This window comes from Rhamphochromis sp. 'chilingali' (assembly GCF_963969265.1).
Source record: "Rhamphochromis sp. 'chilingali' genome assembly, chromosome: 9".
In the NCBI taxonomy this organism is placed as follows: Eukaryota; Metazoa; Chordata; class Actinopteri; order Cichliformes; family Cichlidae; genus Rhamphochromis; species Rhamphochromis sp. 'chilingali'.
Window position 1 is genome coordinate 18,112,402 of NC_137936.1, and position 23,720 is coordinate 18,136,121.

At 39.9% G+C, this 23,720-nt stretch overlaps 1 protein-coding gene and 1 long non-coding RNA gene across 3 annotated transcripts; one reads left to right on the top strand and one right to left on the bottom strand.

The window, feature by feature from the left end:
• Positions 1-1,535: 1,535 nt before the first annotated feature.
• Positions 1,536-4,365, bottom strand: apof (apolipoprotein F). The gene is made up of 2 exons (XM_080890624.1): positions 4,082-4,365; positions 1,536-3,506 (listed from the first exon to the last, which is right to left on the bottom strand). Exon 2 carries the CDS (start codon positions 3,468-3,470, stop codon positions 2,190-2,192), a length of 1,281 nt encoding a protein of 426 aa, XP_080746750.1. The 5' UTR covers positions 3,471-3,506; positions 4,082-4,365; the 3' UTR covers positions 1,536-2,189.
• A 1,649-nt stretch (positions 4,366-6,014) lies between these two features.
• LOC308402056 lies at positions 6,015-23,068 on the top strand. Of its 2 annotated transcripts, XR_013972682.1 has the most exons (7): positions 12,043-12,526; positions 13,692-13,803; positions 13,884-19,285; positions 21,035-21,128; positions 21,273-21,317; positions 21,779-21,849; positions 21,960-23,068. It is a non-coding gene; the product is annotated as an uncharacterized lncRNA (long non-coding RNA). The 2 variants fall into 2 exon arrangements; XR_013972681.1 differs by lacking the exons at positions 12,043-12,526; positions 13,692-13,803 and adding an exon at positions 6,015-6,556 and having other exon boundaries at positions 19,165-19,285.
• Positions 23,069-23,720: the final 652 nt, after the last annotated feature.

Consider the following 23,720-nt stretch of genomic DNA (forward strand, 5'->3'; position numbering starts at 1 on the left):
CAATTTACTGCTCCTTAACCCACAGGGGCTATTCACAGTGGGTGGCTCCGCATGTTTTGATTTACAAGCCAGGCATATTTTGCTTATTAGACGACAGCACACTGTATTTAATGTGTTCATTCTCTCGATTTCTACTGTCACCAGTAGATGTCACACTTCACTCAAAGAAATTAGGATGCCAGTTTGGATTTTTTTTTTTTTAAACTTTGACTCAAATGCGCCATGCAGGTGTGAAGAAATTCCTAAGTTCTAAATATAATTTCTCTTTTGCAAATCTAATATAGTTATTATTATTAACTTAACCATACATTCTATAGGTCTGTTGGGCCTATCAGATTAAATATTTTGATTCTTATCCTTTTTTCAGTATATTTAGAGTGTGGCAGGTTATTTTAAATAAATAATATGTTGTGTAAGAATATCTTGATCAAGTCAGAAGGAATTAGGCAACAGACAGGCAACACTCTGCACTGGTCACTGGTCAGTCACAGGGCCAGCACCAAACACACACAAAAAAAGAAACACAGTGGGTTTCTTTCTTTTGGTTCATAAATAATCTGCATCAACAGAGAGAACAGACAAATTCACAAACGTCTCAGACAGCTGGAATTAAATAGAAATTTGAGTGTATCCTGTAAGCCAATACCAAGGAGCGTCTCTTAAATCTAAGTCTAATTTGCAACAGTGTGGCCAACTGCAAAATGTCAAGGCCCTGAAAGTGAAGCAGTTAAACAGAATTTTTCACCCCCCTGAAGGGAGGCAGTATGTAATCAGTTCGGTTTGTTTGTCTGTCTGTCTGTTTCTTAGCAGCATAACATCCACTGTTTTGAAGATATCAAAATTTTGTGTGATGGTAGATATCAATAACAGCTCGAGCTGATTTAATTGTGCTGAAAATCGGGCCAAGGTTAAGGTCAGGGTCACCCCAAATGATAAAATCAGTGAAAACTTTAAATCTACCGACAATTCTTTATGGCTTATCTTCAAATTCCACAACTGGCTAAGCATTTGACCTTGAACTTCATTGTTAGCGTTTACTTTGAAAAAAATTTAAATAAAACATAAAGAGTTTTATTGATTTCATTTAAGTCTGTTCTAGTTATATGGGTAAAGATAATAAAATACATCACAATCACACACTAACACATCTGCACTTATGGCCAGTTTGTGTTATCTGTTGGAGTGTGAATGTTAGGTAAAAGTCCTTAGGTATTGCAAAAAGCCTTGTACAAATATGTGTGTGTGTGTGTGTGTGCGCGCGCATGTGTGTGTGATCAGCTGACTCAAATTTACAGTATGAAGCATTTTGATTGCTTAAATTGAGTTTGAAGGCGCCTTATAAGTGCCAAACCCCATGCCACTTATTTTCTTCTTTTTAAAGTATTATGTAAATATTCTTTAAAGCATCACTTAGCGTCAGCTGAAGTACATACACAGTTTAAATTCCCATGATTAAGACTGTGTTAGGTATGTACTGCAGTTCAACACGAGCGTGCACATTAAATATTTTCAGCACAAAAAACAATCTGATAACATTATACACTGCCACCAATTTAATGTAAAATTTAATAACATTTACAGGAAAACATATACAGCAACAATATTTTATCATGAGGCTAGTGTCCCTGCAATTAAATCCGAGCTGAGAATATGACGACAACCTGACTGTAGGTTTCAGCTGAAGGAAGAGACAAATTAAAAATAAAAAAGATGATAAACAGAGACGGGCAAAATCAAAGTGTTGAGGGACTGAAGGTTTTGTTTCCTGAGACCAGTCATCAGTGTTGCTGCCTAATACGATTAACTAGTAAACTACTTTATAAAGTATATACTTAAAATATTATTTCTAAGCAATGGCTTAAAGCTTACTTTCTGAGGATATAAATTATTGGATCTGTTTTCAGCTCATGTGGACATTTTTCACTCTGTGGAATGACTTTTATTTCATCGTTAGCTTACATTGTCTCTCTTTTATTATTTTATATATGCAGACAATTTGGAATCTGTCTTAATAATATTCTTTCGTTGTGTACACACTTACAAAAAAAGAAAAGAAAAATTGCACTGCAAATTATCACTAATAGTTACTATGCAAACAGGTAAGCTATCAATTATTGATCCTCTATCTTTACACATGTAGCTATGTCAGTATTTATTGCCAGAGTTTAAGAGGGTGATTCATTGATTCTTCAGTCTATGGTGATGACACCCTCCTCCACGCTGAACTGGTTCACCAGCATGTCATCTTCCTCCTTCATGGAGTTGAGCAGATACTTGACCCCAGCTTTCACTCCGGTCTTCACCCCTGCACCCAGAGCATAGCCTGCTACCCCAGCAGTCCCACCCGTGGCGACCATGAGGGCATCTGTTCCGAGGTCAACGGCGCTCAGGATGGCTCTCTCCTTGGCTGTTTCAGAACAGTTGACTGAGGCGTAATACACAGCTGTGCCAAGGTTATAGAGTGTGCTGACTCCAGGGATCCACTCCATTACACTGTACACGCGCTGCTCGCTTTTGTTGATGCAGTTCCTCTGGGTGCTGCGCTTCCACCGGTGACCAGTTGCTGCTGTGGCGCTGCACTGATGGATCCAGGTCTCAGATTCTGTGGATTCAGATGGCAATATGCGACTACCTTTTTTCCACACTGCCTGGTACATCCCGGGTGTGTGACGCCCACTGCTGGTCACACCAGCACACAGGAATCCCAGGCTTTCACAGCTGCTCACAGCATCCTCCAGTCCACCTGTGCCTCCCTCCACAGCGTTTCCTATCAGCACGGTCCCATTTACTCGACTCCAACCCTCGCAGTGCCCCTCCTGAATAGTGTTGCCTTCTCCCACGAATGCCAGCTGCTCAATGTTAAACATCACAGCTTTTATGTGTCGCTGAGTTTGATCTCTCCCTGAAGGCAATGATGCTGATGTGGGTGTTGGTGCAGCTGCTGATTTACTCATCCTTCGCTCTATTAGGCCTTCTACCTCCATCAGGAGCTCCTCTGTATCAGCCACTCCCAGCAGATCATACAGCTTCAGCAACAGGGTCTGTGCTTCCTTTGGGCACCCTGCCACCACCAACACAGGCACCAAAGAGAGACCCAACAGCTCCTGTGGAAACATGGAGGACAGCGAGTCATCCACAGCGCTGGCTGACAGCAGCTCCTCACAGCTGATGTTCCCCTGAATATGTAAATGAGCTTGAATCTGCTCCTGAAGCTTCGCCCCAAGGACCGATGTCATTCGTTGGGCAGATCGGATTCTTTTAGATTTTTCCTCAGGTAAGAGACCAGACTGAACTTGAGATCCCAGGAGAGAGTCCAGATTCTGTTTGGACACCTCCTCTACAGCTTCATGGGTGTCACTTCCTGGAAGCAGAGTGCTCTTTTGCACCAAAGGAGGTGGGACCCTGCACAAGGCCTGTTCATTCAGCAGGAGCTGGATCACAATCAGCCACTTCAGCTTGGAGGACATCATCCTGCTTTAAAAGAACACTTTTCCAAAGCCACTACACTAAATCGGAATAGTAAAAACAAGGGAAAAAAAACATTAGGGTTATTATTGTATGTGCTGAGTAAATAGTGCAATCAAAGACCTGGATTATTTGGTTAGTTTGTCATCACAGTAAATGTAAACCACTTTGTCTTATAGATGAGTTCATAATTTTTTAGCTGCCGTGCAGTGTTATTCTTGTGGTGTTAAATCCTTTGCTGCAGGCACTAAGCAAATATTGACTTAATGGTGTTTATGCATTTGCAAAGGTACGCTGTGCAGGAAAATAACCTTAGTAGAACATTTAACCTTTAAATCCAGAACAAAAATGCTGTTTGTAAAAAAAAAAGAGTTAATCGCACTGTAACTTTAACAAAAAAAAAATGCTATTAACAAATCTATTCTACATCTAAAGTGAAATTAAACCCAAAAAAAAAGCAAAAGCAGTAAAAAAAATGATTTTGTTTAGCAAAGCAAGAAAGAGCAACACGTCCTGAAACTGGCCTCTCACTCGGAGCTGAAGCAATTGCTCATGTCCTGTTTTGTTCTCAAAAACAACAAAAACATCCTGTTCCATATGTTTATCGTACACCTACCTTATTAATAATTAGTGTTGCTCATGAAGTCCTGAGCGTCTGACCAAGATGGCTTCACCATGTAGGATGCTTTTTGTATTCCCCTTTTTCCCTTTTCTCCAAACGTACATAGTGATCTTCTCTCCCTTTGCCTCCAATGAGAATCTCTTTCTTTACACATGACATCCCACAGCCCTCCCTCTGTATCATCCGTCTTTCAACTCCCTCTTCTCTTTGGCCTCATTGCTCAACAGGGAGATCAGGGCTTGAATATTGATTCACGTGGGGGAAAGTCCATGTGTTCTAAAGCAGTTTTGTTTGTCTGCCCCGCCATCCTCTCATTCTCCCCGCCCCCCACCTAGTCCCTCTGCTCCCCCTGTTCCCTCTCACACAGTCGCCAGGTTTTGTTTTTGACCCAAATACCGTAATTGTCGGGCTATAAGCCGCTACTTTTTGCACAAGCTTTGAACCCTGCGGCTTTTAGTCAGGTGCGGCTTTTCTATGGATTTTCCATGATTTTTGTGATATCGTAAGACGATTTGTTTTGTTTGTTCCGCTGTTGTACGGCACTACGTTGCCTGGCGGAAGGATCGGGGTTCAAGAGTGGTATGTTAGTCACATGTCCGTCCGCCAGGCAACGTAGTGCCGTACGAAGTAGCGCGAAAAACAAACTTCAAAGTAGCGCTACGCATTCAGCAGGAGGCGTGGATGACGAGCGGCGATAAACTTGCAAAAAGCAAGTTATGCCCAACTCCACCGGTGGATTCTGACAGCGTGGAAAAGTGCGAAAACATCCACGATCACCAACGGATTTTGAAGGGCTGGACTGCTGCATGATGGAGAGGAGGACACCGCCACGGCCCTTCTGAGGGTGTTCGACTCTGACACTGACAATGAGGATTTCTTTGGTTTTGAAAGTGACAACGAAGGAGAGAAGCGGAGAGTGGATGACGAAGCCATCCTGAGCCTGTTCGTTTCCGACATTGGAGAAGAGGACTTTGGTGGTTTTAGTGCGCAGGAAGAAGAGAAAGATGGTGAATGACTGACTTTTCTTCTTGTTAAAGCCGTGTCACTGCACCTGAGCCTAAAAGGTAGTCCGAATCTATTTTTCTGGTGTGCTGTAGGTTACTGTTATGTACTACATGTGCAAATATGTACCCATAACTTGTTTTTCAAAATATTAATAAAAGGGGTGTGTCTCCAAACAGCCATCTCTTTCCTGACAATTCCCTTTGTGCATATTCTCTTACATATGATAAGTCAACATTGAAACACCTGCGGCTTTTAGTCAGGTGCGGCTAATGTATGTACAAAACAGGATTTTCCCCTGATTTTAGCTTGTGCGGCTAATATTCAGGTGCGCTTTGTAGTCCGGGAAATACGGTACTTGAAAGAAATCTCCCCTCGTGCCGTTAGCGAATTTATCTCTTACAGAACCAAGTGAAGGGGGGGTATTTAAGGTAAAGACCCATCACAAAAGCCCACATAAAACTCTGTGTGCTGTGTGTGCGTTTCTTTTCCTTGTGCCATTATTTTACATCCTAATGCATTACACACTGCTCCATTTACAAACATACTTTTTCTTTTTCTTCTTTTTTTTTTTGCCCTGAAGCTCTGTTGACACACAATATAACGCTGGTAAAAGTCCATCTTGCACCCAGAATAGTGCAGTTTTGACCTGGAGCATCAGTGTCTTTTAGAAATGTGACTTTATCAGAGTCATTGTGATGACGCATTTAAGTCGTTACCTTTATTACATTTTTAAAATTACAATCTAATGAATTGCAATGCCTGCTTGTTTTTTGTTTGTTTGTTTTTTTGACTGATTTGAGGCGTGAAACATTTTCAAAAATAAGCACATATCCTGTTTGTTGTTGCTCTTGGACCGGCATTAAGCACAAAATGAATGAATGAATGAATGAATGAATGAATGCTTTATTGGCCATATGCAGGTTGCCCCACAGAGGAATAGGACCCCCCCCGACTTACACACACACAACAACAAGACATCACATGGGAATACAGTCGGAGACCGGCAGCGTTGGGAGAATAACACTGAAAAAATTACACAACATTGGGAAAAGTACAAGAGGAAAAAAAGAGACCTCTTCACACGCTGGGCAACCTATGGGAGGACAGCATGAGAACAGGAAACAAAAAAAAACTCCTCTGCACAGAGAGCACATTAATGTCCACATCACAACATCAGAGCACATGACAAGCCACAGGGGATGGATAGGGGGTGGGGGGTGATTCGAAGGAACACAGCAGTCGTCCTGCACCATGCTATCATTTCAGCGCGGCACGCAGACCCGCTGCCTTCCCCCGCAGGATCAAGCATCGAAGGCGTTTGGAAGGGAGGGGGATGAGTGCGTGCTTGACTGTTCAAGGGAAAAGTAGTGCACGCGAGACAAGACAGGACACAAGAGGCTAAGCAGGGGAAGATAAGGGGAAGGAGGAGAGGAGAAAAGTGCGACCGCCTTCACCGAGAGCCAAGTAAGAACTTCTTATCCAAAGAACTTAACTTCTTCTCCTGATCCTATACCACTCACTCATTATGGCTACTCTCTTTCTTTTGTTCTTTACACACCGATTTTACCCTTACACAAAAATAGCTTTACCCTGTTAGAATCCTGCAGAACTCTCAAATAACAGGAATAACCCATATTTGGTGAGGAACCGTATTCGGTAACTTAAATAGACATCAAAACTGGCCTCCCCGGGACTCACTCTGAGGTTCCACATGGATTTCTCCCACTTATTCAGCAAATTCAGGTTATGTGACAGAGAGTGATATTATTGCATTTAACCAGTCAGTAGTGGACTGAAGCATGTCAGACTTGTTCAGTGCTCTTCCAGAATTTGGAAAACTAGGTTTTTCATCCCTATGTTCTCCCACACTTATAGTTTCCAGTAGTAATAGGTTCCTTGTAGGTTCCGATAACACTCTAGAGTTAAAGTTTTAAATTTCCATGTATGTCAATGAGTGTCCTACAAATAAATAAGATCATTCAGAACCAAATTGTCCAACTACCATAAAAAAATGTAAAAAAAACATAAATAAATAAAAGTTAATCAGTCATTTCATGTGTTCACAAGTCCTGTTGTCATTCTTGCATGTCTGGTAATTCAGTAATATAACGCTCTGCACAGACACATAAAATTCAGAGCTGCTTCCAATTAGACGATAATCAATCATATCACATGAGCAGATTGTTTTGGCCCATTTATGTTAACCAGCAATAGTTTCTTAAATATATGCACTCACTGGCCACTTTATTAGGTCAAGAAGACCTGCTGAAGCTCTGCTAAGCATCAGCATAAGGATGAAACATGACTTTGAATGTAGTGGGTTGATGGTGCCACACTAGCTGGTCTGAGTATTTCAGAAACTGTGCATTTGCTGAGATTTTACTACACATCCATCTCTAGGGTTTAGAAAATGAGCAGAGGTCAGAGAAAAATGGGCAGGCCACTTCAAGCTGATTGGAAGGCAGCAGTAACTCAAACAATTACTCATCATAACCAAGATATGTAGAAAAGCATCTCTGTGCACACAGGACATCACATCTTTAAAGAAGATGCGCTACAACTGCAGAAGACACCATATATGTCAGCTAATGGTGTGAAAATATTTCATAGCATACCACTTTGGATCCCTTTATGATCACTGTATTGACTACCCATCTTACAATGGCTGCTTTCAGCAGGATAACACACAAAGCTCAGATCCTCTCACACTGGTTTCTTGAAGATGTTAATGAGTTCCCCCTATTCAAACAGCCTCCACAGCCACCATAACTCAATCTGACAGAAAACCTTTGAAATGTGGGTGAACGGGAGATTCACATCATGGATGTGCAGCCAACAAATTTGAAGCATGTGTGATGCTGTCATGCAACTATGTAAAAATGGACAAAAATCTCTGAGGAATGTATCCAGCACCATGTTGACTCAATGGCATGAGAATTAAGGCAGTTCTGGGGGTAAAAGTGGGTTCAACTCAATAGTAGCAAAGTGTACCTAATGAAATGCCTGGCATAATGTGTGATAGGAGGATTTCTTGGCACTAGGGGGCGATGTTGGAAATATTTTCTTTTTCATGGGAGCAGATGTCAATATAAATAAAACTTCTGCTTCTTCAAGTTGCTTGAAGATGTTTTCACCTCTCCCACTGGGTTTAAATCTGGTTTGACCGGATGAGAGGTGAAACGTCTTCAAGCAACTTAAAGAAGTCCAGACGCTTTTCTTTGCAAGCTCCTTTGACTACGATGACCTGGATGACTGAGAACCTTCACAGACTTAATGATTCGAGCAAAATGTTCTGAAAAGAACGCTGTCTGTTTTTTGTTTTTTTTTACATCTGACGCAAGAAATATGAACCACCTGAATGTTTCACCTATTTTTTAAATATTAGTATTAGTTGCTGACTATTTACATCCCAACAGAACAGATTAGGGATGTGGTAGAAGGGGAGAGTGTCATCGTGGATGTGCAGATGATGAATATGGAGCAACTGTGTGATGCTGTCGTGTCAGTATGAATCAAAGTTTTAAAAACTTTGTTGAATCTGTGCCATGAAGAATTAGTGCAGTTCTAAAAGAAAAAGGAGCTCAATCAAGATAGCAGCAAGATTTCTTAATGAAGTGACCGATGAGTGTACAACACAAATATATGACGCTCTTGCCCGGACACAGGAAAGCGGTCCTATTTAATGTGGTTGATAAATTATATAAAATGTCTAATTAGAGGACTGATTGCTTACACAGTAATTTCTGCAAGGAATTCAGTGGAAATGACACATATGGATATGATTAAGACCCTAGGGTCCAATAAAAAATCCTCAGAAGCTTTTTCATATAAGTGGAGCACTTTATTTACATCAACAGGTTTTGAACCACAGGTTTTTTAAGTGCCTGCTTCACTTTGTTTGTGCAATGTATGACTGAGCACGACTGCAGCCATGATACCGTGATACTAATGAGCATTTGTTTTTGTGTAGTTAGAAAGACTTTAAACATTTAGATTTATTGTTGCAATAGAATATTTTTGCCTATGGCAAAACTGAATTCAAAGTAACTGAGGTTAAAAAAAGAAGAAGAAAGAAATAGAAAAGCTCAGAACTTTTATTTGTGTCTGAATGACAAAGTCCTTCAGCGAAAGATGAATTGTTCTCCATGCATTTCATGTTCTGTACAAAATGAAAGCGTTAACATTCTAGATCAAGTTTAAGAGATGCTAATACCAGGTTTCAGCAACTATGGACAGAGTTAGCTGGGTGATGCCTACTGCTAACTGCTAGAGTCATTTGAAAATAAATAAAGCTATCAATAAAGCATTATCAATTTATCAAATTAACCACCGACAAATTGAATAAAAGTGTTAAAAATATTTTCCATTTAAAATTAAAACAAAAAGAAAACGAAACCAATTGTTCTGCATGTGATGAGTCTGTAGGGGTGTTTCTTCTGTCTCATCAAGCCACTGATGAGCTGTTGGCACTGTAATTTAATTCAGTTCAGTTTAATTTATAATCTGACCTAATCACGACAACAATCGCCTCAATGTACTTACAATAATGCAGAGAAAACCCCAGCAATCAGACAACGCCTTATGAGTAAGCGCTCAGCAACAGTGGGAAGAAAAAACTTCCTTTTAACAGGAAGAAGCCTCCAGCAGAACCAGGCTCAGGGAGGCCATCTGCTGCGACCAGTTGGGGGTGAGGGGTGGGAGACAGGTGAAAGACAGAGATTAATAATAAGTAATAATTAAAATCTAGAGAGTGAATCTAGAGAGAACACATAGTGAGTAAAAAAAAGGTGACTGAAGAAGAACCATTGCATCATGGGAAGTCACCAGCAGCATAGGCCTGTTGCAGTGTAACTAAGAGTGGATTGAGGGTCAACTTATCCAGTCCTAACTATAAGATTTATCAAAAAAAAAAAAAAGTTGTAAGACCAATCTTAAAAGCAGAGGGTGTCTGTCTCCCAATTACAAACTCACAGAGAGAACTGGTTTCACAGAAGGAACTAAATGCTGATGGCTCTGCTTCCCATTCAACTTTTAAATACCTTACGAACCACAAATAAGCCAGCAGTCTGAGAGCGAAGTGCTCTATTGGATTACTATGAGGTCTTTAGGATGAGACGGGGTTTGATTATTTACTCTAATTTTAGAGATTCTGCACAAATGCAAGAATATATATATGTATATTTGTCTAATGTGCACACTGAAGAAGATATCCTGGTCAAAAACAAGTCCACCTGGTTAGACACCATGTTTCTAGGATTTTTACAATAACCTCAGTTTTGTCTGAATTTAGTGGTCATCCCAGTCATTATGTCTAATAAGTAATAGCTTAAATTTTGCATGTGTCATCTGGCTGCACGGATAGCTAAAGCTGGGTTTCATTTTCATAGCAATGACAACATACGTTGTGTTTTGTGGCATATGGTAAACAAAACTGCCCAAGGGAAAATGTCTAATGCAAATAGTTTTTCCTAGCAACGAGCAACCAATTCTGTGGAACTCTGTGGAGCAAATAAACTGTAGTGTTTGACAAACAGGAAGGCTGACTGACATGTTTGACAGGAGATAATAGTTAAAACTTTATGGCACTTACTTTGGAATGAACAAGTTTCATAATGTCTTGTGGCAAACACTACATGCTCATATATGTTCACATTTAATGTGGTGATGTCACTCATTACATTAAAGGGAGCAGCGATGCTAAATAATTAAAAACACACGCATCTTTAAATTTGCTCTTGTGAATGTCTGTCACTGTAACACAAGTCATCCTAAGAGTAACAGGCAACAAATATCTGCAAGCTACAACGCCCTAAAACGTTAGTTCACACCCTGACCACAAACGTAAACTAAAGCTTCAAACATGTTACTGTAAGCCATCTGACACTGTGTTTCGTTTTCTTAAAGAGCATGCATTTCAGTGACAAAGAGATTTCATTTGAGAGATACAGAAGAGTAATTCTAACAAGATAATCGAGCAAAACCTGGGCCCTGTTTCAGGAAGCCGGTTTAGTGGAAAAACTGAGTAAGTATACCCTGAGTTAACGAAAACTCTGGGTTTTCGGTTTCACAAAGCGAGTTCAGATGAAGCCTCAGTGAGTCACTATGACGACACACTCCGTGAAGCTAACCTGCCCCCTAGCAGGTTTACTACAACTAACCCTGACTGTCTCCGCCCCTTTGTCGGAAACCTGACAGTAGGAAGTGTCGGACATGGCGTGCCTCTTCCTTGAAGAGCCAGTAGATCGTGAAGCCCAAATTCTCCGCAGAGCTCTCCGCCGGGAGAGAGTGATCAGAGCGCGTTTGGACATTTTATCATTTCCTGATGATTTTCTGTGTGAACGTTACCGTTTCTCAGCACAATCTATAAGTTATTTGAATAACATCCTCAGGCCATATATTACGCATGTGACACATCGTGGACATCCTCTCAGTTCTGTACATATTATTTGTATTGCACTTCGGTTTTTTGCAAACGGGAGCTTTCTGTATAATATTGGTGACGCTGAGCACGTTTCCAAGGCTACCGTCTGTCGGGCAGTCACGAATGTTACAGTTGCACTGAAACGTCTCCTGTACTCGTTTGTGTTCCCCAGTCATAGACCCACAAGATTTATCAAAGAGGGATGCCACAAAATTGCAGGTATCAGGATGACCAAAACTTAATTTATGATGTGGTGCTACTTGGACTACTACTTAAATTTTACATTTATTTTCACGGTTCCCAGGCGTGATTGGCTGTACAGATGGCACTCACATTCCAATCATTGCTCCTTCAGTAAATGAAGGAGACTATGTGAACAGGAAGTCTTTCCACAGCATTAATGTGCAGGTACATAGTTCCCTGTAGCATTTCAAACTAACAAATTATTTCATTATAGTAATGGACAGAGGTGTGGACTCGAGTCACATGACTTGGACTCGAGTCAGACTCGAGTCATTAATTTTATGACTTTAGACTTGACTTGAAAAAATGTTCTAAGACTTGTGACTTGACTTGGACTTTTACACCAATGACTTGGGACTTGAATTGGACTTGAACCGGTTTACTTGAAAAGACTTGATATTTTACCCCAAATATAAAATTTAACATGCATATTATATAGAGATTGAAAATGTGATGTCATTCAGGGGTAAAACCGCAAAGGATTCTGGGAACTCGTGGCAAGCGGTACTAGCGCACGCAGGCTTTCAATTGAAATCAGTTACACAGCGATAAAAAGAAACACAAAAATGTCAAGAAGCTGTTGTATTATTAACTGCAATAGCCGGTCGCATGACAGCCACGGGAAGCCGACGGGTAAAGAGATCGGTTGTTATCGGATTACGTCGTTGAAGAGAAATTGTTCGAGCCATGTTTCCGAAGTAACAAAGAGGCGACTGGATTGCAGCCATTCAAAGACCAAATATAACGTCCCAGAACACTCCAGCTCACAGGTTAGTCTGCTCCAAGCATTTACACGAAGGTCAGTCTGCTGTTGTAGTTAATGCGTCATTTTCATAACATAATTGGTGATATAGGTTACAAGCAAGTCTGGCGCTGAACAGAAATTGTCGCGCTATGCTCCTTTATTTATTGTGCATAAATAGTGAATTGTCCTGACACAATATTGCGTTTCGCTTCTGTTATTATGGTACATTGACAAAAACATATACTTTTATTCACAGGATAAAACAGGTTTTTTGTATCACTAATTGCCCAGTATGATTACAGCATACAATATTATTGTCACTGCTACATTTCTGTGATGCTACCAGAAATTATTTCCACTACTAATTAATTACCGTTGAGCTCAAAGGTCCTATTAATAAACGGTTAAGGAATGTGTATTTATGACGACGATTTGTGAGAGTGGTAAACTTATGATACGTACGATGGTCTTTCGTTCTACACGGTGCATTTCAAGGTCCTGCACCCATCCGTCGGTAAACTGTACCTGGACTTGTTGCAGTGACCTGAAGTTACTAAACTTCATGAGTGTATGCACTCACTCCAAGAGCCGTATGATTATAAATATGCATATAAATATGCTAAGATGAGATAGCTGACTTCATCTAACTAGCAAATGTTGTCCAGGCTACGTTGGTGATGCAGTTTTTTTTAATATGTATGATATTTTTGTCATGCGATTTTAAAGCTGGTCCTACAACCGCATCCAAGAATAACATGCAGCTTATCTCAGAACTGTCGGTGAAAATTATTCTAGGAGCTAGGTTTAATTGAGCTGCATTTTAAAGAGGTGCAATTTCACAATTTGTGTATATTTTCTAAGTTCACTATTTTGTCATGTGTTGAGAAAAACACAGATTTAAAAATTACATGGTCTAATATTTACATTTAGCATAACTGCAACATTATTTTTTCGTTTTTTTTTTTTTTTTAAAGACTCGAAAGGACTTGAAATTCAAAGTTTCAGACTTGTGACTTGACTCGGACTTTTACACCAGTGACTTGAGACTCGACTCTGACTTGCCTGACATTACTTGAGACTTGACTTGAGACTTGAGGATAAAGACTTGAGACTTACTTGAGACTTGCAAAACAATGACTTGGTCCCACCTCTGGTAATGGATGCTAATTTGTGTTCTCTGCACTGTGAAGATCATATGTGATGCTGCCAACATTATCACAAATGTGGAAGCCAAGTGGCCAGGCTCTGTCCATGACTCACAAATATTCCGTGAATGTACACTGAGCACAAAATTTGGACATGGTGAGTTGAGAATACTTTAAAATATATAAAGACCAATTGCTTCAGGGACATTTGAACTGAAGTGTATCCTTCTGTCTTAGGAGAGTTCACTGGCTACTTGCTTGGTGATAGGGGGTATCCATGTTTACCCTATTTGCTTACCCCTTACCCTGAACCGGGCCCACAGCAGCGATATAATCTGGCTAATTGCAGGACAAGAGCCAGAATTGAAATGACTATCGGAATGCTTAAGGCCCGGTTCCAGTGCCTGCAAAGACTCAGGGTCACCCCAGAAAGGGCATGTGACATTATTGTGGCATGTGTGATTCTTCACAACATTGCCACAATTAGAGGAGAACACTGTCCTTCTGAACCAAACATCAGCAGTGATCCAAACCATGAACATCCTGACCCTCCCACGGACATACAAGATGGAAGAGCAGTCAGAGACACCATATGTCACAATCATTTCCTTTGACCCATCACCTCAACATGTTGAAAGAAGAATAAACAGATTTTTTGTTCAACTGGCTTTATTGGTCGCCTGTGTTTCCTGTACACAAAGTATTAAAAGATGTAAACCTCATAAAGTGTCTCTGTTGCTTCCTCCTCTGTAACAGCTGTCAATGTTTCTTCATTATTTTCCTGTAGTAAAGAAGTTAACAACATTGCTGTTCTACTGTAAACTCATATAATCTGTGGAGTATTACTCACAACTGCATGTTGGTCTGGCTCAACAGGAGGCTGCACCAGATGCAGTACACCACCACCATCAACTGATAGAATATGAGGTTTATACAGGTCACTTATAACTTACAAGGGACCAAATGGCAATTAACAAACATACCAAGCACCTTACACTTCATTGTCATTATGCTCTCAAAGACAACCAAGGCTGAGGGAAGGCAAAATCAGTAGGAAAATAACTTCACTACAAAATAATCCATTATGGTAAAGAGTTTATCAAATGAATGAGTAGCACTGCAAAGGTGACTGTGAAGAAAGGATGTATGCACATCATGTATTATTTTGAATTTACCCCCTATGTAGGCACTTGTGTCTTGCGGGGTTATTGACTCAGAGGATGTCCCCGCAGAGATGCCTTCAGCCACAGGGCGCCCACTGTTTTGGCTGAGGGCCAACTGCTCAGCCTCTGTGAGTGGTGGTGGTGGAGGACCCCCACCTGTTTTTCGGGCCTCCGCTTTTTTTCTGTTGGCTATAACGGGCCACATTTGAGCATACAGAGTAAGCAAATATGTACTTGTAATGTGCTCAGATAATTTCAATAAGTGCTTACAGAAAGAAAATTAATGTAGCCTCTAACTGCAATTGATTTACATGGGACAAACAGACCAAGCACTGTGGCTCATAATACAATTACACCTCACCTGTTTGGACTATATTTTTATATTTCATTTTTACTTGCTGCCAGGCACGTTTGGGGCCTGTTGGGTTGCACCTGCGCTCACATCACATCACAAAATAAAATGTATAAAATAACAAATAAAATAACATATGATAAAATAACGTGTTAAATGGGTGGAAATCCCTCGATCAATGTTTATATTAACACTCACGCATTGACTCTGTCGGCTATGTTTTGCCATGCATGCTCCCTTTGTTTTGCAGCTGAGGCTGTGTTACTTTTTTTCTGAGAAATTTGCATGTTATCGGCATATGCTGCCATCAGAATTTCGGCCTCAAGCGCTGTGAAATACATTGACCGCGCCTTCTTTCCCTCCGTCTCCATGGTGACTCGCTTAATCTGTGCTCCGCTTATCAGGGCTTTATGTATCCTCGTCCGCGCGCTTCACTTGGGGTTAAAGCAACTCCGCGTTGATTGAACTAATTGTTATCAGCCTTTCTGAAACCGAATATTCCGAGTTGGACAGTTCGGGGTTACTCAACCCTGCGTATCATTTTTAACTCTGAGTTTTCTAAACCGGCTTCCTGAAACAGGGCCCTGTTCCACATAATGAATAGATTAAAAAGTATGATTCATTTTCCGATGGCTGCTTCCAGCTGGATGATGCACCATGTCACAAAGCTATTATATACCACATTAAACATTTTCTTTTAATGTCTCTTGCATTAAATAAGGAATGGACAAAGGTCTGTACACAATTCAGCATACAAATAAGCTCCAGATTACTTTCTTTTTTTTCTTTTAATGTTTAAGCCAAAGTTTTATCCACATGAGGATGAAACATTTAGCTTTATTGTTAGATTTGTGTAGATTTTTTGCCTGTTTCTTTTATGTCTTAATGGGAAAAAAATATCATTTTTTCAATGAGGAACATCTAATGAGGCAGTTACAACAAATTATGTGTATACATGTGCTAGGGTGGGACAGAGTTTTGGGTGGTGGGTGGAGTGCTAATCAGATTAAAAATTAACTCAAGCTATATAAAATTTGAGAAAGAGAAATCCTGCTGTCTTAAAAGACAGGCTTCAACGTGACATGGCGCTGCTCTGATGCGAAGGGAAAAGCTGGAGTGATTGTTGGTTTATACATAAAGATCAGCTCAGGGTAAGATTTTTTACACTTTTGGTTCGTTACATGAGTCTTTACATGGCTGACTGCATGAATTAAATTATAATGTGGGATTATGTGATAACACAATACTCCATGGCTATTTTATTCCATTTTGACTTAAATCATAAGCAATTAGGTCAAAATGTATCACTTGATGCACTATAGTTATCTGATTATTTAAAACTTGCTATATTATTCCTTAATTATTCATATTTCTAGCAGCCAGTTGAGATGGGATGAGGTGAGAATAGATAAATATAAGTATAGGTAAAAAGCAATGGAGTGATAGCAAATAAAAATAATTGTCATACTATATGCACAAAATATGGCATACCTACACATCACAGCTGCAGGAGCTGCTCAGACATTGAAATCCATGCCATGAAGCTCCTAGCACAGTTTTTGTGTTGATGCCAGAAGAAGTTTGTAGCCTTTCAGCTCACCTTTTTCCACCTCAGGACTCAGCGACTCGTCATCGCAACTTGGTTGCAGCTGGGATAGGCTGCAGACTATCACAAAGAGCTAACACAAAGAGCCAGACAACTATTTGCACCTACAGGCATATAGAATTACCAGTAATTCCATGTCGCTGGACTGCGGGAGTGAGTGCTAACAGTGGCACTCACCCATTCCTTCATAAATATTTGTAAAGGTGGACTGCGTGGCTACGTATTTGACTTTTGTCTTTGAATACAACTGAATTCAAAGATTAAGATGTGTGGCACAATACTTCATCTACATGGTGTTTGCTCAGTCAATAAGCACCTTTCAAGTTTTTATGAACAGCATAATGTTTCAAAGGTTAAGCTCCTCCTTAGACTTCTGAAAAGAGAGAAAAAAATGTAAACAATAAAATAGGAACTGCTCATGTTGGCTAATAGACAAGTATTTGACGTTTATTTGACAGAGATTGACAATAGACAATGCCATCCTCCTATCACTTATCTGGGTTTGTGTTGCGTGGGCAGCAGTTCGAGCAGAGAGTCTTAAGCCATCTGAGAAATATGATCTCTCCAGCCAGTCATTGGTCTGCCCTGAGCCTAGGCAGACAATAGACAATGTTGTGTATTGTCCATATCCAGCTGACGTGGTTATTAGTTCAAAAGGTGTTAGAGGAAGCACTGAAACAGTAGTGTTTACTCTGTATTCTGTTATGAACACACTAGAGAAAGTTCACTGTAAGCTTGGGTTTCAGCTGTAACATACAAAATTCAAGAGGAATGCTCATGAAATTCTGGAAGAATGTCTTGCTGTTAACAGCACGAGATCTACAAAGTCATTTGAAGCACAATAAAAGGGAACAAGTGAATTATTTTATGAAGAAATGGCTGTGGTCATGGACAGCAGAATAGATTAATAGATTACATAATTCACACGAAAGTTAATGGACTTTATATAATGATGGTGATGCCACAGAGGCAAATTGAAGCTTTACCAAACCAGTATTAGGCCTTTAGAGACTCTGACATAATATTTAAGGCTAATCAGTGGGCAGATATTTGCTATGCATCTAAAACCACGTTTTATCTATCCATGAACCAAGATGACACACACCAGTTAGTTAAACTGCATGAGTGTCTTTAAAGACATAAAGACCTGGATGATATCTGATTTCCTGCTTCTATATTCAAATCAAACTGAGGTTATTGCACTCAGCCATAAAAATCTGACATCCAGCCAGATGCTTATTCTGGATGGCAACATCCTGTCCCAAAGTGATACTGAAAAAAACTAGTTCCTGCATTTGTTACTTCGAGACTGGACTACTGTAATTCATCATTATCAGGATGTCTAAAAACTCCCTGAAAAGCCTTCAGTGGATCCAAAATGCTGCAGCAAGAGTACTGATAGGGACTAGAAAGGAAGAGCATATTTCTCCTATACTAGCTTCTCAAATCAAATCAAATCAAATCACTTTTATTGTCACATCACATGTGCAGGTACATTGGTACAGTACATGTGAGTGAAATTCTTGTGTGCGAGCTTCACAAGCAACAGAGTTGTGCAAAATACAATAATGTAAACAAGCAAAATACAAGAATGGCTACATCTGAAACTAATAAATATATGCTTGATTCCCAGTGAAATCCTGAATTGAATGTTTAATCCTTCTCCTTATATGTAACGTCTTGAATAATCAGGCCTCATTATTAAGACCTCACAGTACCATGTCACTTTGAATCAAGCTCTTCACTCTCAGACTGCTGGCTTACTTGTGGTTCCTAGAGTGTTCTGAAGTAGAATTGGAGGCAGAGCCTTCCATTTTTAGGCCTCTCTTCAGTGGAACCAGCTTCCAATTTGTATTCAGGATACAGACACCCTCTCTGCTTTTAAGATTAGGCTTAAAACTTTCCTTTTGGATAAATCTTATAGTTAGGGCTGTATCAGGTGACCCTAAATCCATCCTAAGTTATGTAGCAATAGGCTTAGGCTGCTACATATTAAATGTTTATATTTGAGCCAAATGCAAAAATAGATGTGCTTTAAACCAAATACTCAAAAACTCATATTTTAAGACACTCTGGGGTCAACAATAATTTGATATGCATCATTCATACAACTATATGAAAATGAATGCCACAGTTCTGCACAAGGCAGATGAGTACCACTAAGATAAACTGGTGCCTTAAAGAAGCAGTATTTAACTATACTCAAACAGCTTTGCTGCATCGTTGTAAACTGAAGTTACACAACAGATCGCTAAGTGTTGTGGAGGACAGTTCAACAGAGAACAAAGAACACCTTAACCACAGATACATGGAGACGCCTCCCATCTGATTCCCTAATGTGTAAATTCACTTGTAGCTTACTTATGTCTTTTGTTTTTCTTTTTACCTTTAATCCAGTGATTCACAGTTCAGTGAAGTGATGGAGGAAACACATTTTTCACTGGTTGCATTGAGTATCTTCATTTTACTGACTGTGAGGTGCTGTTGTGAAGAAAAGGCCTACAATCCACTGACAGAGGTATGACTAAGTCAAATGAGATGCACTCACATTTCCACGCAGAACTTCGCAGCCACTTCAGCAAACGTATTAAATAAGAAGTTGAAAAAATAACAACACTGAGCAAAAGGCTACAGTGGGGCAAAAAAGTATTTAGTCAGCCACCGATTGTGCAAGTTCCCCACCTAAAATGATGACAGAGGTCAGTAATTTGCACCAGAGGTACACTTCAACTGTGAGAGACAGAATGTGAAAAAAAAATCCATGAATTCACATGGTAGGATTTGTAAAGAATTTATTCATAAATTAGGGTGGAAAATAAGTATTTGGTCACCTCAAACAAGGAAAATCTCTGGCTCTCACAGACCTGTAACGTCTTCTGTAAGAAGCTTTTCTGTCCCCCACTCGTTACCTGTATGAATGGCACCTGTTTGAACTCATCATCTGTATAAAAGACACCTGTCCACAGCCTCAAACAGTCAGACTCCAAACTCCGCCATGGCCAAGACCAAAGAGCTTTCGAAGGACACCAGGAAAAGTATTGTAGACCTGCACCAGACTGGGAAGAGTGAATCTACAATAGGCAAGCAGCTTGGTGTGAAAAACCAACTGTGGGAGCAATCATCAGAAAATGGAAGACATACAAGACCACTGATAATCTCCCTCGATCTGGGGCTCCACGCAAGATCTCATCCCGTGGGGTCAAAATGATCATGAGAACGGTGAGCAAAGATCCCAGAACCACACGGGGGGACCTGGTGAATGACCTGCAGAGAGCTGGGACCAAAGTAACAAAGGTCACCATCAGTAACACACTACAACGCCAGGGAATCAAATCCCGCAGTGCCAGACGTGTTCCGCTGCTGAAGCCAGTGCATGTCCAGGCCCGTCTGAAGTTTGCCAGAGAGCACATGGATGATACAGCAGAGGATTGGGAGAATGTCATGTGGTCAGATGAAACCAAAGTAGAACTTTTTGGTATAAACTCAACTCGTCGTGTTTGGAGGAAGAAGAATACTGAGTTGCATCCCAAGAACACCATACCTACTGTGAAGCATGGGGGTGGAAACATCATGCTATGGGGCTGTTTTTCTGCCAAGGGGACAGGACGACTGATCCGTGTTAAGGACAGAATGAATGGGGCCATGTATCGTGAGATTTTGAGCCAAAACCTCCTTCCATCAGTGAGAACTTTGAAGATGAAACGAGGCTGGGTCTTCCAACATGACAATGATCCAAAACACACCGCCCGGGCAACAAAGGAGTGGCTCCGTAAGAAGCATTTGAAAGTTCTGGAGTGGCCTAGCCAGTCTCCAGACCTCAACCCCATAGAAAATCTGTGGCGGGAGTTGAAAGTCCGTGTTGCTCGGCGACAGCCCCAAAACATCACTGCTCTCGAGAAGATCTGCATGGAGGAATGGGCCAAAATACCAGCTACTGTGTGTGCAAACCTGGTAAAGACCTATAGTAAACGTTTGACCTCTGTTATTGCCAACAAAGGTTATGTTACAAAGTATTGAGTTGTATTTTTGTTATTGACCAAATACTTATTTTCCACCCTGATTTATGAATAAATTCTTTACAAATCCTACCATGTGGATTCATGGATTTTTTTTTTTTTTTTTTCACATTCTGTCTCTCACAGTTGAAGTGTACCTCTGGTGCAAATTACTGACCTCTGTCGTCATTTTAGGTGGGGGAACTTGCACAATCGGTGGCTGACTAAATACTTTTTTGCCCCACTGTAACTCTTTTTCCCTGTCCCCCAAGGCTGGATCGGACCATGATTTGAAGAGATTTGATGACATCGGTTATGACAGCTTTCTGGGTCTGATGGGACGGAGAAATGCTGCTCTGACAAACAGTATGCCAAGAATTTTTGCTCCACTTTTCCTAAGAATGAAACTCATTTAACCTGTAGTTGTTTTAACATAAAAAGCAGCTGAATTTGGTGTTAAACAAGTTTTCATCATTGTGCTTTACTGAATGCAATATTTTTCTTTTGCAGGGGACACTGATCACAGCCTTGCTGATCTGTTGGGGTGGAGAACAAGTGAGTGCCTTTGGAATCAGTAGAACAGTTCTCACTAGAAGGAAGATGCGCTGATAAATGAATTAGATGCATTTTCTTAAATCTCAGGTCACTTTTAAGCAACTTCGGAAGCACTTGTTAGTTAGGTTTAGACTCCAAAAACAACATGGTTAGGCATAGGTGTTAAAACAGTAACAGTAAACCACACTTGTTGATGGATGAGCTGGGAGCAACTGCTCGCTCTCAATCAAGAGGCAGCATTACACTCTCTACAGCCTCTCCTGATTTTTTTTTTTTTTTTTTTTTTTTTTTTTTTTTTTTTCACGCCTATCACAAGAGCTCAGGCTGAGATTGTGAAAAGGTGTGGATCTGTCAAGTCTGGTATTCCATGGCAAGTGACAAATCTAGTTCCAGGAAGCAGTGAGCAGTGTTTCTTGGTCAGTGTAGATAGCTTGAAGGCACTTTACTTTTCTTTGCAACAGGTATGACTAGTCTGCGTGAAAACAGGTATGCAGAAAAGAGGAGGCGGTTTCACTGATGATGGAAGGCATAGGTAAGAAACCCGCTCACTTGAGAAAAAAGAAATACAAGAAAGAAAGTTATGTATCGCTTTTGTGGAAATGTTTTGACTCCATTTTGGATTTTTCTTTTTTTCCCCCTCAGGATGGAACGCTTTGTTTAATGGACACATGACACATACTTGTATCATGATATAAAATAAAATATGCTTTTATTTATAGTGATTAAATTACCATTTCACTAAAAACAATCCTGCACACTGATTATATCATGTGTGCTCACACATTAAAATGAACTCATATCCACACTGAAGTGTATCGACTCAATTAAGATTTCAATTCCAATATAAATACGTTCCAAATATAAATATAGCACTGTACACCATTCCCTTTAAGAAAACTCTGAAATGAGAAGATTGTCAAGGACCATTAGAAATGATGCGGCTGATATCAAATGTGAACGTGAGCAGCCAAAAGAAAGATGAGAAGAAAAAAACATGCTCTGGTGAACATGCATGTGTTCGTGCACATACTACAGAAACCAAGTGTAAACACAAAGTTATATTTGAAAATATCAACCTCATACATTTTTAACCTTGAAGAAAATGTGGTCAGAAAAAGGAAAAAAAAATGGCCAGCGTTCCATGAAAACCTTTAGTCACTCTGCAGATATGTGCCAAATTCCTTCTTCTTCTTTCAGCATTTAAGCTCACCTTTGGTGATTACTGCATCTACCACAGGTTTAATGTCTGGTTAGAAACTAGCAAAAGAGCTGTTATTAATTTTATTTTTTACATGTGCAAAGTGTGCCAACTTCAAATGAGGCCTGACTGGCAAAGACTTTCAAAATAACACCACCTTTGTCAAACTTAAAAAAACCAAAAAAGACATTCACTGACTTGAATGAAGCTCAAACACATTACAACAGATGGATTCAGTAAAATAAAACAGCCATCTGAATCAACACTCTCTTCACGCTCATGTCACAGTGCTAAGTCAAGTGTGCAGCTAATGGCTGGCTCATACAATCTCAATTTACAAGGCACAAGCTAATGACTCCACTGTAGGAAGATGCAGGAAACTGTGTGCAGCACATTACACAGAAAGGTAACAATGTGCTGTGGGTTGGTTGATTAAGATCATTTTTCATTCCAGAGAAGACAAAAGAAGTTTGACTAACTTGTTCTTCATCCAACTGACTTCCCAGAAAGTCTTTGCTGACTAAACAAAGTCCTCTTTAACAAAAGAAAGAAAAAGACCCACAAGCGCCACACAATTAGCCCGATCACATATAACAGCTGAAAAGGCTCATCAGCCTTCACTGTGGTCTTGTGTGAAATCTTTGGCTGCATTGTAGAAATTTAGATTCCTTTTAAAGCATAACAGTCACCTCACTATTGAGGAGTATGCAATCAAAATATTTTCCTAAAATACATTTAGTAACGTATGATATCGGTTATATCAAATATTAATACAATACAATATATATACACACATATATGTGTATGTGTGTGTATGTGTATATATATATATATATATATATATATATATATATAACAATCCATGGGACAAAATATTTCATTTGATAGAGAATAAAAGATTGACCTATTCATCACTTTTTTAAAACCTTTTTTTTTTCACTGTTACTTTGAAAAATAGGAGATCCACTTTGATTAGCCTATTTACTTTTTAGGAAAACAGCAGTTTTTCACCAATTCTGATGTCTGGTTTACCAAGAGATGCAGACTAATGGGTACATAAATATTATTAGTTAACTGTAACTACTTCACTTAAGTAAACCTTTTAGACTTATGCAACGTCTTGGTTTAAAACATGTCTTCAAAGAAGGAACTTGTCAAAACACAAAACAACCAAAAATAAAAAGTAAAGAGATGCTACCCTTGTA

Coding starts and splice junctions, on each gene's coding strand:
- apof (XM_080890624.1), bottom strand. CDS start 3,470: ATGATGTCCTCCAAGCTGAAGTGGCTGATTGTGATCCAGCTCCTGCTG.